Source organism: Emys orbicularis, chromosome 10, assembly GCF_028017835.1.
Source record: "Emys orbicularis isolate rEmyOrb1 chromosome 10, rEmyOrb1.hap1, whole genome shotgun sequence".
In the NCBI taxonomy this organism is placed as follows: domain Eukaryota; kingdom Metazoa; phylum Chordata; order Testudines; family Emydidae; genus Emys; species Emys orbicularis.
Genome location: NC_088692.1, coordinates 36,560,184 through 36,575,526, shown reverse-complemented (window position 1 = coordinate 36,575,526; position 15,343 = coordinate 36,560,184). Strand labels below are relative to the sequence as shown.

Here is a 15,343-nt window from a genome sequence, read left to right as displayed (position 1 = left end):
GATAGAATATGCCACCATGACCCCACCTGGAATTCTTTGGGCATCCAGGTGGTTCAGTTAGACATTGCTGGATCGATCTAGGGTAGTAACACTATGAACATCGACAGCACTCATGAGGCTCTGGTGACATTGTCCTTTGTGATGGGACTAGTTATTTGCCTCTGCAGAAGAAGAGATAGAGGGGATGGCCAGTTACACTTTGACTCTTTAGTGCAGTGGGCTGTGATCTAGAGTGGTTTATGGTACGGACAGCTCCTGGCTCTAGAGATGGAGGGATAACATTTTCAAAGGCCCTTACATGACTCAGGAGCCTATGTTCCACTTCCAAAAGTGCCATATGCACTTTGGAGCCCAAGTCTCATTGAAAGACAATGGGATTTAGGAGCCAAGTCACTTTAGAAAATGGGACATGGGGGCCTTTGAAAAGTTTACCCTGGCCCTCCGTGCAGCTGTCCTGGGATAGATATTTGACCGGCATTTCACTCACTCTTCCCGGTTGTCAGACAGAGGAGCACAATGCCTGTCTCAGGAGCACTCAGGAAATGGACTGCTGGACTGGAAGTCAGAGTCCACAGCTCCCCCCATGGAGCCCTTTTCCCATCCAGCAGTCAGTCAGGTAGGTATAAAGAGAGAGGATAAGATTCCCCCCAATAATTCCTATCGCAGATAGAAGGGAGATGAGGGAGGCCTTCTCCCTCCCAGCACTTGAGGAAATGAGACTGTTGAATTATCAACATCACAATTCTGTGATTTCCCTGGGTCATGATGATGCAAAGTTACGGCATCACATTGCAACACAACATCAGGACACAATTGTTTTGTGGCTGCGTGTCATTTTGATGATGAAGGGGCTCCCAAGCTGTTTGGTAAAGGGTGAGGGCCACCAGTTTTTGGGCTGATTGCAGTGTCAGGAAAGGAGCATCACAGATGTCACTGTTCGGTTCTGAAAGAGGCAGCTGAGAATTATCTGGACCCAGAGAAGTGGCTATGTGCTGTCTGAGTTTGATATTACAGTGTTCTGGCTCTGCAGAGTATACGCCTGCATGCTATTGTGAATTATTCAAACTAACCTTGTACTTTTCAGAACAGAGTATTCTACAGCTAGGCTTCCCACTTCTATTTTCTTAAGGGTCTCCTCTTTTCTGTCTCTTATTAGGAATCACCACTTTAACCTGTGACCTCTTCTAGAGATGACAAGACTCTCCTGGACACCTGAAACCCCTGGTTACTGTAAGAATTGGACCATTAAGGAGAATGACTAAGCAGTGTGGGTTTGCTAACACCTCCCCTGCCAGATACCGAAAATAATGAATGTGAACTGAATGACATTCTCAGCATCCATAAGGCCAGGGCCTCAGATTCTAAATCTGTTGCCAGGTAAACTGCTAATGTAAGTGCAGAGTGATGATTGTTCATTCCTGACCTTGCCTCGACTGTGCATTGATAGCAGTGGCGCCAGCAGAATGCCTTGGTATAATAGACCTTGGACAATCATGAGTCATTTGCAAGATCAAAGAGAGTAAGTTAGCAGTAAGGATTCTACTAACACATCACCATGTCCCTGCAGTGATTCTGATCGGATACTTATCTGTCTCCAGTAGGAATAGATGTGACAATTAAAGTACTTCTGTGCTTGCTTCTCCTCCTGGGAGGCAACTAGTGGGGTAGGGTGAAGACATTGGTGACCTAATCTGACCCTGCTCCATATGGAAATTTAGTGAATGAACCAAGTGGAGTTTGCTGGCCCTGCTAGGGAGATGAGGTGGGAAATGTCAGGGGCCAGAGTACTGGTGGTGCATGAGTACAGAGATTTCTTACACATGGCCCCGGGGATCTGCCAAGTTTGAGGGCACTTCTGTGTCTCTCTGAGGAGATCTTCAGAGATTTCTCCCTCCTGCAGGCTTTACCCTGGGAGGTGACCATCTAGATTCTAGCCCAGTGTAACTCAGGTGTAACTCCACCCAGATCAGTAGAGTGACAACAGCACAAGGCCCAAGTAAATGAGATCAGAATTCAGCCCAAGGGTTTTCTGCCTGCTCAGATGACCAGATTTCCTAACACGGGAACAGGGAAACAGTAATATTTGTCAGGCATTTTATTTTAATTTTTTTTTAGCAATTTTAAAACCAATCAAAATTGATTTGGCCAGGTTTTGCTTTATAGGACTCCAGATTTACACTGGTGTACCGCACAGTGATTTCAGTGGAGTTTCTCTGGATTGATACCAGCACAAATGAGAGCACCTAGTGTGCCTGATCGCTCCTGCTTGGTTCTGGCTTCTGACTATTCTCAGCTGCTAAATCATTCTGAGTGGTTGGGCTCTGTTCCTTGGCGAATCATTTATTCTTTCAAAACTAATTTTTAAAAATAAGAGTAATTGGCTCTACCAAAACCAGAACAAAAACAGCATGTTCTGCTTGTTCCTTCTACTGCTCTAATTCAGGTATAAGTGCATCATTAAGAACCAGGAAACGGCTTCTAAAGATAACACCGAGCATACATGGGTGAAACGTTTAGGCCCTGACTCAGCAAGGTACTTAATCATATACATAACTTTAAGCATGTGAGCAGTAACTACTCATATGCTTAAAGTTACGCACATGCTTAACTACCTCGCTGAATCAGGTCCCAAGTCTGGCAATAGGGAGGTGTTGGCATCCCTGCATACAGAAGCATCTACAGTTCAGGAGTTCCTTGACTGTTCACATTATACCCAGACAAATAAGGAGATCTGAGAGTTTTTCTTCCCACACACTGCAATAAATAATCATGCTAGATCAATGTCAATTTCTAGTTTCTGTTTGATCATTTTCCAAAAGAGGCTGGGTAGGAGTATATGCCCATAGTCTTTTAAAATGTTTGATTTGGAGTTATTTAAAAACAATTTTCTCAAGTTACTCAAAGTGGCTCAGAAAAAAAATAAGGCATTTTTCCTACTGTCTGTGTCTATTCTGCATGCGTCTTTTGAGCCATGTCTGTTTCATCTACTGACAACAACAAAAATGTTTTTATACTCCTGATATCCCTATAGATTCCATATAGCTGCAAAAGAGCCAGGTGAATTCTATTCTGCCTCAAGCATCAACAAGTATGTTCTAACTCCAGCATCTTGATTGTGGCTGCAGCAGAAAGAACACAAGACTGATTTGCTAGATCCAGACAAACATTTTGTTTCAACTATTAAACTGAGCAGATTTGCTATGAGAATCACTGCTGGATAATATTTTAATAGGTGAGATCTCACTCTCAGTCTTTTTGGGGATCATTTCAATTTCATGAAAAGGGGAAGATTCATGTAGTTTGTACCGTGGTCCTTGGGAAGAATCTTGCATTCTCGCCTTTGTTTTCTGTTGATCCTTAACTGTTGTATCCTCCTCGTCTTCAGTGGAGCTGTCATTCAAGCTATGAAGCAAAGAGATCTGATTACTGGACACCTCTGTTCATGGTCACAATATTAACAACCAGCCTGGGGGATTTATCCATAATGTGCTGTCTTAGTCATGCCTGAGATGCAAGTTTAAAACAATGGGATGCTAAAGAAAATATATGGCGTCAGACCTGCATTTGATATCAACTGGCACAGCTCCACGGACTTCACTAGAGCTAGGTTTATACAAGCTGAGGATTTGGCCCATGATGCAATAAAAAAATAAAATAATAATAATAAATCTTTTATTTCTTTAAAACTGCATGGAGACAGCTCCTCAGAGGTATCTTCCCAACAGCAAATACCCAATAACTGATACACACCGTTTGATGCCCTAACAACATAACTCATCCTGGGGTCATGAAGGACAATCTTATGCTTGTTTTTACTGGAACAACTTGCTTTTAGCTAAATTTAAGCCTGTAGTAAAATGTAACCTCCCTGTGGGTTAAATTAAAACTCCTTAATGAAATACATTTAGACCCAGGGGTGTTAGGTGAGTGCATCTAAAACATCTACTTGTCTTCATTATCTACAAGGTTTCTTCAGATTGCTGTTTTCTTCAAAGCCATTTTCTAGCCAGAACCATCGCTAAGCATCTCTGGGAAAAGAGTACAGAAGTCTCTGCTTAGTTGTTGATAAATATTGTCCACTCACCCTGTGGACATGCTATGTGTCCCTGCATCTTGGGGAGGAAGCAAATAGCTCTCTCAGACTCATTAGCTTTAGAGGAGACCCTCTGCCAGAGCTTTTGGAGTCTTTGGAAAGAGGCCAATCTCCCAGAACTCTCCTAGGCACCTCATAGTCTCACAGGAGACAGAAAAAGCAGAGCCAGCAATCCCTTGGTTGCCCATCTATCCTGGATTTATAGTTTCCCTTCCAAATGCTCACTCCCTCCACCAGAGGGCTACCCTTTCCAGACCAAGGGCAAGAAGAAGTGATACAGCAAAGAAAGCCTTTCATGGTACTGCTCACCACGGGCATGGGATTTGCCACAAACTTCAGGTTCGTGCCCTCGGTCCCTCGTTTTTCACTAACATCAGACCCCAGAAGTTACCTTTGATTTTCAACGGACGGTAATGCTGATTTGTGTGGTTTAGCGTCCCGTAAATCAATGTACACTGTTGGGGGCTCTGCTGTACACTGCAGTTCTGGCATGTCCATACTTCGACAGCTCTGGGGAGGTGGCGGGAAGACGATTTCTCTGAGAATATAAATCATCGTTTCAAGGTATTATTCATCTTCCTAGGAGAAGAGTTCCAACAGGACATACATTTGGAATGAAAATAGATCAAGAAAGGGACTGCACTCCTGACTATTACACAGGTTCCAACTCACGGTCTCTGCACATGGTAGAAGAACACTACCATAAATGCCAAGATTTAAACTTCAGAGCTGCTGAATTCAACAGACATGACATTACCCCATGACATAGAGTTCAGATCTGCATCCACAGCACCTTAGTGACACAGGTCTGGGCTAGACAGGAGTTGAAATGCTAAAGATTTACAGTCTGTCTGTTTCCAAAAAGTCGACTGTACTGGGTATCTTTGAGGAATCTCTGATTTTCGACTCAAACAATGACCTTGCTCAGTTAGAGGCACAGACAGCCATATAAATCAACCTGACCAGACCGGGCAGAAAATAGAATTTTCTGATCCCCTCAGAGGAGATGCCTACACTTGTCTGCTTAGAGACCTGATGGTGATGCTCTGATTTTTATCCCCAGCTGGAGGGGGAAAATCTTCTGACCTCTTAGGACCCCTTGTCCCAGGGTTAACTATTATTTATTTCTCAAGCACTGATGGTGAGGTTGGCACTGTAGAATATAGAAAAAGACAGTTCCTGCCCTAAAGAGCTTACAATCTCAAAGACAGGCACAGGTTTGATTACTGTAACCTCCTCCTTAGGCTTCCCGGACAGTCCTCTCTCTCACTACCATGTGCACAAAGTGCAGTCACTAAGACCACATCATATCACTCCTGTCTTTGAACACCTCCACTGGCTACCCCATCTTCACCGCATCATGTTCACATTTCTTGTCCTCCCCTTCAATATCCCCATAACTCTGCCCTTCCCTAATAATCTGCCTTTGTCGGTTATTGATTTGCCCCTGTCCTCCCGGCTCTGCCAATAATGCCATCCTTGATACCCAGTTTGTCTGCTTCTTTCACTACCATTTCTTCCACACCACCCTCTATGCATAGAACATCCTCCCTGAGCGGGTCTGGAAGGCCACTGCCTCTGTGCATTCAGAGTCCTCCTCATGATCCTGTTCTATAGTGATGCCTGAAAGAAATTACACCCAGCTAATAATGGCGAGGTCAAGAGGCCATTGAGAGAAAATACAAACCCCAAGCCCCCCATGGAACAATCAAAACATGGCCACTCATCACCCTGATCACTTGGCTTGTCTGCTCAACCCCATTCTCCCACACTTCATCCATTTCTCTTTTTAGATTGCAAGCTCTTTTGTGCTCTACTGGAAGACGTAGGCGAAGACAAATACTCTGGGAGAGCCAGAGAAAGGAGGTTGGGTTTGTGCCCTTCCCCCTCTCCAAGAATGCTGCATGGAAAGGCACCTTACTGATGACAGTCAAACACTACGACATGGAGCACTGACCCTTAGTTTGCTCCCTCATCTTGGCAAGCCCCGCACTGCCTTGGATGTGTCTCCGTCTAGAGCTGGTCATTGTGGATTGAGTCAGCAAGGGGGTTGCTCACTTAAGGCCTGAGCCAGCACCCATGGAAGTCAATGGGAATCTTGACTTCAATGGGCACCTGATTGGGACCTTGTTACCACATGGCTGCACTGGGGTAGTTGGGGCACTGGTGAGTAGATTCAGATCATTCCGCTTTGGATTTTCAAAGGACCCTAATGGAGTTAGATGCCTAAATCCCATTGAATTCAATGCGAGTTAGGCACCTAACTCTCCTAGGGTCCTTTGTGTGTGACAGGCTCTATGACCCCTTCACTGTTGCACAGATTGGCTGCATGCATCACAACCTTTTTCAATGGATTGGCCTGGGTAACTCTTGTTAGCTTTTCTTTTCAACACTACCATAAACACATGCAATTCCTCACCTTAAGAAAATAAAAATACTGTGCCACATTCCCACTGTGCTATTAAATTCCTGCAAGGTACAGGGCTATAGAAAGGCACCCAAGTGAAATCATTAATTCCCATACATTCTTACTGCAGTCCCAACCATAATCACCCAGTATGTGCAAAAATTAACTCCTAGAGAGCAGGACCTACTTCTGATCTCCTTGGTGTTCTTGAAAGTGAGCAAGTGTGGCCAATGGCTTCCTGTGGCGTGGAGACAATGCCTTGGACTGCTTGGCACACAACTCTTCTAGCTTTTCCATGAGTCTACTTTGGGATCTAGCAATCAAGGCCTCTATGGATCAACAGAGATGACAGAGAACTATTTACTACAGTCTTGCTGTTGTAAGAAGAGCCTCCAACTTCCCCTTTTGTGCCTTATCACTTTCTCTACAGAGTGTCACAGACACAGGAGTGGTAAGGAGTGTATTGCTAGGTAGCTGCAGTCAAAATCTGGTTTCACTTCAAAACCAGGCCAATAGTTTAATTTTTAAATAAACTTAAAAAAAACCTATGTGTAAGGTTCTAATGGTCTATCCTTCCTTTGCTCCTGACTGCCACCACTCAGCTTGTGCCACTGCATTCCCTGGAAGCTGGCCTCTGGAGTGCTGATATAGCATGACAGGACAGATAAATAGGACCAGATTCAGCAGGGAATATAAAGGAACATAAACCAGTTTAATTTACACCTTCTTCTGCCTCTTTGTCAAGCCACTTACACTGACCTACAGTCCCTTAGGTCAGTGTAAAGAAATGTAGCTTACACCCATTTACCCTTCCACTTGGAATTTGGGCTATGGCATCCAGTAGGAAAGGCAGGATAGACTGTTACAATATTAATTGAAGAAGACTTAGAGAGGTAAACAGCAGGGAGACAGGACAGGGAGAAGGTAAAATTGGGGAGAGGAGAACTGATGGTATTTACTTGACTCCCTGAAAATATTCCCTGTAAGGAATAACATACCCACAGTCAGGTACCCACCCTGCTTGTTTCAGAGAGTGGAGCACAGAAACCTAACATGCCATTCTTCAAATATATAAGATTTTACACAAAATCCTACATTAAAAGAACACTAAGGTTGCAAAGTCAAGCACTCAAACGTTGAAAAATTCCAATATTATGACTGACTATGCAACTTTAATTCAGCCCCATTGTGCATATGCCTTATGAGACAGCCTTTAGTGACATGATCACATTACTTTTTTCACAGGACCCCTGCCTCATTCAGCAATTGCAGGGAAAGTTCTATTAAGCACATGAAGTCAGGGGTTACGGCATGCTCAGTCACACTGTGGGGATGGTGCATGCGCAGTATGCAGGAGTGGTGTGGAAATGGAGCATACCTAGCAAAGTTGGAATCTTCAGAGAGTTTAGCGGCCAAACTCTAACAAGTCTCTACTTAGCATATGCAAATTGAAATTTTCAAAGGCTTAGCCAAATTTGGCTGATGTTCTCTGGGACAGCAAAAGACATCCCTAACACCAGAGCGACCCTCCCTCCAAATTTCAAGTCCTTGCTCCAAAGCATGGAAGTTCCAGTGCTTCTCAACAAAACAACTGCAAGAAATTTTTTTTAAACACAAACAAAACGTATTTTCCCTAATCTCGTTCTTGGCAGCAGCTTAACCTTTAAAAAAAGAGAAATTTAGCCTGAGGCAAACACCCAGCATGGGAAATTTCAGCCCAAATGCTTAAAGTCTGACAAAATTATAAATAACTGAAAACAGGGTCTTTTAATAGAAAACATCAGGCAACATTAACTACAGTGGCACTACCAGCTCCATCTGTATTAGTAAGTTGCAATAATCAACCCTGAATGTCACAAATACATAGATCACCAAGGATGGGACTGAGTCTGACAGTATGTGGAGCAATCTTCTGGCCCAGTGGCAGATGGAAGTGTGCTGTTTTTTGTTGCCATGATTGGGTACTAATGTAACCTACTAAAACAAACACTTAGGGTATATCTACACTACACACTAAGCCTGAGAACTGGGTCCAGCAATTGTAAACCCAGCTTTACGATGCAGTGTGGACGCTCAAGCAAGGGCTTGGAAACACCTAGTCCCACAAACCTGGGTTTACAATGCAGTTTAGACATACTCAATGATTCTGCATTAGCAATCCCAGGAGGGCACCTCCACAGCTATTTCCAAGTGATGTAAGTAACAACTTCACTGCAGAATCTTCAAACAGAGATTTCAGCCCTGGGTTTCAAAGTGCAGTGGCCTAGCTCTGTGACTCCCCTCTTTGGATTTAGGTTTAATGATGAAGAACAGAAAGGGAATGATCCTGAGATGCAAGTGGAACTGCAACAGAAGAAACTGAATTTGTCTGAACTGCTCTCTTCATCTGTGAAGGGCAATGACACAATGAAAACTACAACTCAAAGTCTAATCAATGCACAAACCATTAGGTTGAGAGGTCTGGAGAGGGTGGAAACAGACAAGTGGGTCCCCCAAATGCTTAACCTTGAGATTTCTGCTGATTCTATTTACATCAAGAGAGCACTGTATGTATCCACAAGAACTCTTAAAGCAGGTGGATGCTAGTACTTACAGAACAATCATGTTTGAGGTCATGAACAATGCAGATAAGGGTCACATCTTAAACTATAGACCTATACAGTCACCCTCTTCCCATATTTTTAGTTCAGTTATTCAGGCAAAATGCTTTTTCCTCCTCCTCACCCTGAGAAGGATATCAATTTAACGTAACCAGAGCCTCCATTTTCTTTCCTACTAAGCTTTAGCTTTGAAATGGCATAAGAAGTATCTTTTCTAAGTTCCTTTTGGAGGAACAATAATTTATGGTTCATTTGCAGACCTTGGGCCAGATCTACAAAGGTACTTAGGCATATAAAGAAGCAGATAGGTGCTTTTCTCAATCCCACTAAGCACCTACGTGAGACGGATGCCTAATTCTTATTTGCTTTCAATAGAAGTTAGGCGCCTAACTCACTTAGGTGCCTAACTCACACTTAGGCACTTGTTAGACACCTAGGGAGATTATCTGCATCTTTAAACATCTAAATACCTTTGCAAATCTCCCCCCTTGCAAATGGTGCTGGATGGTACAGAAACCCATAAGAATGATTCAAGCAATCTTTCAAAAAAATAAAAATAAAAAATCAGACACCTTAAAGTTTGGAATGGGGAGGGTTTTGTTTTTTTAATTGTTTCTGACACTTTTTAAAATTTGCTCTTTAAAGTTCAGTTCAACCCTAAACAGTGACTATGTAAAGATGACAGCGTGGGGCTCCATTTTCATTGTGCATCATTAAGTTCCAGATAAAATCTGATAAGCTTGCAAGTAATAAGCTTGTTTTCCTACCTGCTACTCCTGCAAACTCAGCCTGGGATCTCAGAGTCAGACTTTCCTTCTCTCACATGGTCACCTGTAATAAAGTTTCTACAAGCCAAAGTGGGCCCCCAGTGACATCTGTGCAACCCCATTAGCCCTCAGTGGGTTTCCATGGGAATAACTGAGAGTCTAATTCAGAGACACTGGGATTGCATCGTTGTGTATGTTGAGGGAAAGATGGAAAGAAAGAAACAATATGAACATGTCTCCAGCTCTGCAGAGAAGATGGGGCCCAGTCTTCAAGGACTCTCAGAGCAAGAAGTCCTCAGCTGACAGCCGCAGGCTTAAGACATGTCTACCCTGCATCTGGCAACAAGCCTCCCAGCCAAGGGCAACAGATTTGTGCTAGCAGGCTAAAAAAAGCTGTGTAAACATTGCTTTGACATTGCAGCTCAGGCTAGAGTTCAGGGCTCTTAAGGGGTGGGGAATCTGGCACGCGGAGTAGCAATGGCAACGCCATTCACTGAAATTTGGCCTAACCACCCCTCTATTAGGATGGGGTAGTGGCTGGGCCAAATATGAATGAGTGCACTGAAACCCGGTGCACCAGGTCACATCTCTGCTCGCTGAAATTTGGCCCAGCTGCCCCTAAGCAGCACTGTGTGCCAGGTCACAATGCCCAGAGCAGGGAACCATGCCCAGCCCTGCAGGACAGGAGCCGCCGCTAAGCGGGGAGCGTGGGGTGAGCTTGTTTTCCAATCCCTGCCTCCCCCCACCTGTAGGCCTGCAACCCACCATTTGGGAAACACTGCTAACAAAATATTCCAGTTAAAATTCCCAACTAAATGTAAAAACCTCAGGTAACAGAAGTATTATCAGCAGGAGTGGCACCTACTACCTCCTGGTTAGTGTGGAGGGGATATATTCACCCTAGACTCTAAAGTTATGGTAACCTGACAGTTATGTGCCGTTGTTATAATAGGCGCCTTTAGAGAAAGTGTGTCAGAGCAATTGGTGGTGTGAGTTGTCATAGCTCCATGGAAGCTAATGGAGCTATGTTGATTTACACCAGTTAAGGACCAACTGGGCCAATAGGTTTCTCTTTTAAGATAATTAACAGGCTGGTTCTAGGCTGGTATCAAGAAAACTAACCTTTCACCTGCTACTGTTTTTCATGTTGCTTCAAAAGGCCATAGCTGTTAGAAGTGAGTATAAATGAGCATACAGAGTAGGGGGACACAGAGGGAGTGTGATCGTGCTCCCCCTAGGAGATAATGGACACCCTAGTCCTAAAACAATTGCTACTGTGTTGGGTATGGACTGGGGCCCTCCCCCCGGAGGGAAAAGGAAAGGTTCCCCAAAGAAGGGGACGGAGATCCCTAGACAGAGAAGCCCTAGTCAGGAAGAGGAGCAGGGTCCTTGGAGAAGCGAACACTGAAACCCTAGACAACAAAGCCCAGATAGGGTAGAAAGAGAGGGCGGTGGTGTGGGGGAGATGGCCAGCCCAAGCCCCTTAGCGGGAGAAAAGGGGCAACTGGAGCTCCCCACAATGCGACTCCCAGGAGAGGAGACGTGGACTCCACTTGGTGGCTTGGGAGAACCCGAGGCCCAGGGTGTCCTGGAGAAGGTCGGGATGGAGCCCGACCCCCTACCGGAAGAAAAGGAGATAAAGGTGAAGGGACGCCCACAGGGGTGCGACTGGTGTGAGGACCTGTGGGTGGTGGCAGAGCTATAGGGGCATCTACCCCCCACAGTGTACTTTCTGCAGGGGGGAGGGGGAGGAAGGAACCCCACAAAAAGGATGCTGGGGATCACCCAGAAGAAGGGGTGAGACTCCCCGAGCCAAATCCTACCGGTAAGGGGCAGAGAGGATGAGGAAGGACGAACCTGGCAGTTCATAAGTGGGGGAGGTGTGTGCAGGGTGCTGGCTAAGAAACTTTGAGCCAGGCCTCTATCACACCAGCTCCAATCAAGAAAGGGGAATTGGAGCTGGCTGAGTAAGCCCAGGCCTGAGTGGCAAATGAGGAACAGCTGCCGGCCACGTTAGCCAGGGGCTGCATAAAAGCTAGCAGGAAAGAAGGAAAGGGAGAAGCCAGGGAGTTGGAGCTCATCCCTGCTGGCTGCAGGAGTTAGCAGTCCCTGGGGCTGTGATACTGAAGTTGTTTGTAACTAGAAGGTGATGGGAAAATAAACTGAAATAAAGAGCATGGGTGATTGCACCAACACAGAGGTCTCTGGCTGGTTTGTGGGTGCAGCAGGGGCAGAAACCAGAGGGACCCAGCTACACTTGTTACATCCGCAAAGAGTTTGGATCCCTTGAACAGTAGGTCTTCAACCGTCGACTGTACTGGTTTTGGGAATCCCGATAGATGGAGCCAGGAAGCCTTCCTCATAACCACTGTGGTCGCTATTGATTTTGCTGCTGAATCTGCAGAGTCAAGAGCAGCCTGGAGTTGTTCTTCCTCTTCAGCCCCCTGTTCTGAAGTTTCAAGTGGTCCCTGTGCTGTTGATAAGGGTGACTGGCTGTGTGCTAGCTCTGGGAAGGATGGCAGATCTATGTGGTGGTGGTGGATATGCTGTCCATTGGCTCCAAAATGGCCATTGGGGTGGGAAAGGCACAGGCGGCATCCGGGGATGCCCATACCAGGGTTGGTTCTGAAGGTCTGCCAGGCAGGTCTTGCACGAAGGGGCAGGCGTGGTGGGAACAGCCACAGGGGAGGAATGTTGTGGAGAGTGTATGACAGTATCGTCTCCACCTTCATCCTTGCTCGAGAATTGTGGAGCGGAAATAGGTGGAGCTGGGTTGACTAGATACCGTGAGAACCGTCGGTGCCAAGGATGGGAGATTCCGGTATAGAGGAAACGGTGAGGTCTTTTTGGTGTAGGAATTGTTGCAAAGTGGATGCCATCGGTGTAGTAGGAATCGGTACCAGATGCTGAAACCTGCCAGTCAGTGCCGATGTGTGACTGGAGTGTGCGATGTCTGTACTTGGCAGTGCCATCAGCTGTGGGGGTGCTGAGTGTTTAGTCGTCTCTGGCGGTACCGCAGCCTGCGGTTTCATTTTCCCCTTGGTGCCTGTGTCCAAGCTCAGCCGCTTGGCAACTTTCGTTTTCTTGGTACCGATGGTGCCAGAGGGTCCTGTTGTTTCAGCCATTGGAATGGTTGATGCAGTTGGTCCTGAGAGTTTGCCTGCTAGAGGAATGCCTTTTCTTAGCCAACTCCAGAGTCGGGGTCGTGGTACCCCGTTTTTTTGCCGCCTCCTTGGCGGGTTGATCGGAAGCCTGGGCCGTGGAAGAAGTGCCCTTGTCAGAGGCTGTAGTCTGTGATCTCTGGCCAGGGGTGTGTATCTCAGGCTCAGATGCCGGACGGAGAGACTTCTCCATGAGGAGAAGTTTAAGTTGGAGATCTCTCACCTTCTTGGTGTGGGCTTTGAGGTTGTGACAGTGAGAGCACTTCGCTGTCTCAGCGAGACACATATATTGCAGGACACACTGAGAGATATAGAAAGCCTGCAGGTAAGGAAGTAGTTTGAACTATATTTGAACCCTGGGGAGCCAGGCACGCCCCTTAGGGAACGTACTCTCCCCATAAGGGACGTATGAATACTGTGCTACAGTGGTAAAAACAGAAACCTACAGTCCTACGAGGAAATTTTTTTTTCTTTTGAGAAAACAAAAAGGACAAGCATAAAGTAAAAAGATAACTAATCTAACTAGAAGAAAACCTAAAAGCTAGGGGAAACTATGCTACTCAGAAAGCTGAGAGGTGCTGCTAGTTGCTCCAACTCGAGCCAACCGCGGTAGAGAAGGAACTGAGGGAGGGCTGGTCGCACAGCACCAGTTAATCGCCTGAAGCAGTGCAAGACAGGGACCGTGTATGTGTGACCCAATCGGACATTGCTACCATAAATCTCTGATTGCAAGCACAGGGGCGCACAAACAACTAAAGTGGAACACCCATAGGGACATCACTCGAAGAACTACTCCAATTTCCAGTGACACTAAGTGTTTAAATGGCACTTACCAATTGATTGTATTTATCTGTATCCCATGGGCCTACTACCCACCTTTACTCCCCAAGTATAGGGCCTGGTACCTTCTCAGAGTTTAGAAACCTGATCCAATTTGGGCCTGGGTATTAAGTAAGAGGGCCTGTTTTCCATGTCTTCCAGCATGCCATAGCCCCAAGAGGGAATTCCCATCTCTCTAGGCAGCTAATGTATGGGGAACAGAAGGTGCTAGCTGGGTGCTCATGCTACTCCTTTCCAAAGGCTAAAATCTACCCAGATCTGCTGAAGTTGCACTGCAGGGGAAGTGGGAAGCTGAAGGATGACACTGCACAGTGGCTCCTAGAGACCTCCATCCTGTAGTTCTGGAGTGGGCAAGAAGGAGCAAGTCATAGTTGATACACTACTTCTCCTTTAAAAACCAGGAAATGTGTTGCACACTGTCCAGCTGCCTGAAAGGATACAACCACAACTCCTAGGCAATATGGCCCCACGTGGGATGGGCAGAAGTTAGCAGAGACATGACCCCAGTCTATAGGCTCAGTGGGACAAATTCAGCCTTGGTGTGTTTCTGTTTCAATCAATAGGCTTAGACCAGGGCTGCATCTGGCCCAGTACCTTTGACACCGAATAAGGAAGGGAATTGTTCATTCTCAGAACATGGCCGGCTAAGAAGCAATGGTCTCGCAGTAAAGGAAAGTTTAGGTTAGAAATAAAAATTCTTAAGTGCAAGAGAAGTTAAGCAGAGGGATAGATGTTCAAGGCACCATCAATGTAGACAGGCAAGGAGAAGTTAGAGAGAATGACATAGGCGAGAAGAGATGTCAGTTCTGGTGTGCCCTACTCTGAGTGGATTGTTTTTACACAGTTTCAGCTAGTTAACATTACAAAACCAATGTTACTATGATCCTTTGAAGGAAGAGCAGGCTCCTCTGAGTGAGTTCTACTGTCTCTCTGCTCCTCCAGGTCCTCAAGAATCTTGTCTAGATCCCACTTCTCGATATCCTGAAAAAATGAAACCAATGGTGAGGGAAAATTCATCCCCAAGAGGTTATTACAAAGGTAAAAATCACAAAGGCCTATACTCTATGGGATAAGTTCTCCTGAGTACCTTCACCATGCAGAAGTACCTGAATGCATGAACAGCATATGGACACCTGCCTTCCTGAACTCCACCAGTGTCATGTTGCTGTCATTCCCCAGAAGACGACCCTGTACTCCACTGGACACATGGGTCCTTCAGGATGGACCTACAAAACTGGATATGGTTATCTAGAAGAGGGAAGCTACTGCCTGGTGCCTCCCATTGTCTGCATTCCACTGTGATGACTGAGCAGATCTGATGAGACCAAGTGCAGCCTAAGTGCTAAGAGAGCCTAGCTGGAGAGACTGATGCTCAACATAAGAGTGGAGGAGCTTCCTGCCCTATCTGAAGAAGCTGCTGAGTCTGGGATGGATGCGGTAATATGGACTGAATCAGCACCTCCTCAGATCAGAAA

At 45.8% G+C, this 15,343-nt stretch overlaps 1 protein-coding gene across 1 annotated transcript in view; it reads right to left on the bottom strand.

Annotated features, from left to right (window-relative positions):
- DNAAF8 (dynein axonemal assembly factor 8) overlaps nt 1–15,343 on the bottom strand; it is a 168,017-nt gene that overhangs the window by 142,799 nt on the left and 9,875 nt on the right. Inside the window, exons 4-7 of the mRNA XM_065412855.1 lie at nt 14,747–14,849; nt 6,688–6,829; nt 4,485–4,631; nt 3,307–3,402 (exon numbers count right to left, since the gene is read on the bottom strand). Of these exons, the coding sequence (XP_065268927.1) occupies nt 3,307–3,402; nt 4,485–4,631; nt 6,688–6,829; nt 14,747–14,849 (488 nt within the window). The remainder of the gene's footprint in view (nt 1–3,306; nt 3,403–4,484; nt 4,632–6,687; nt 6,830–14,746; nt 14,850–15,343) is intronic.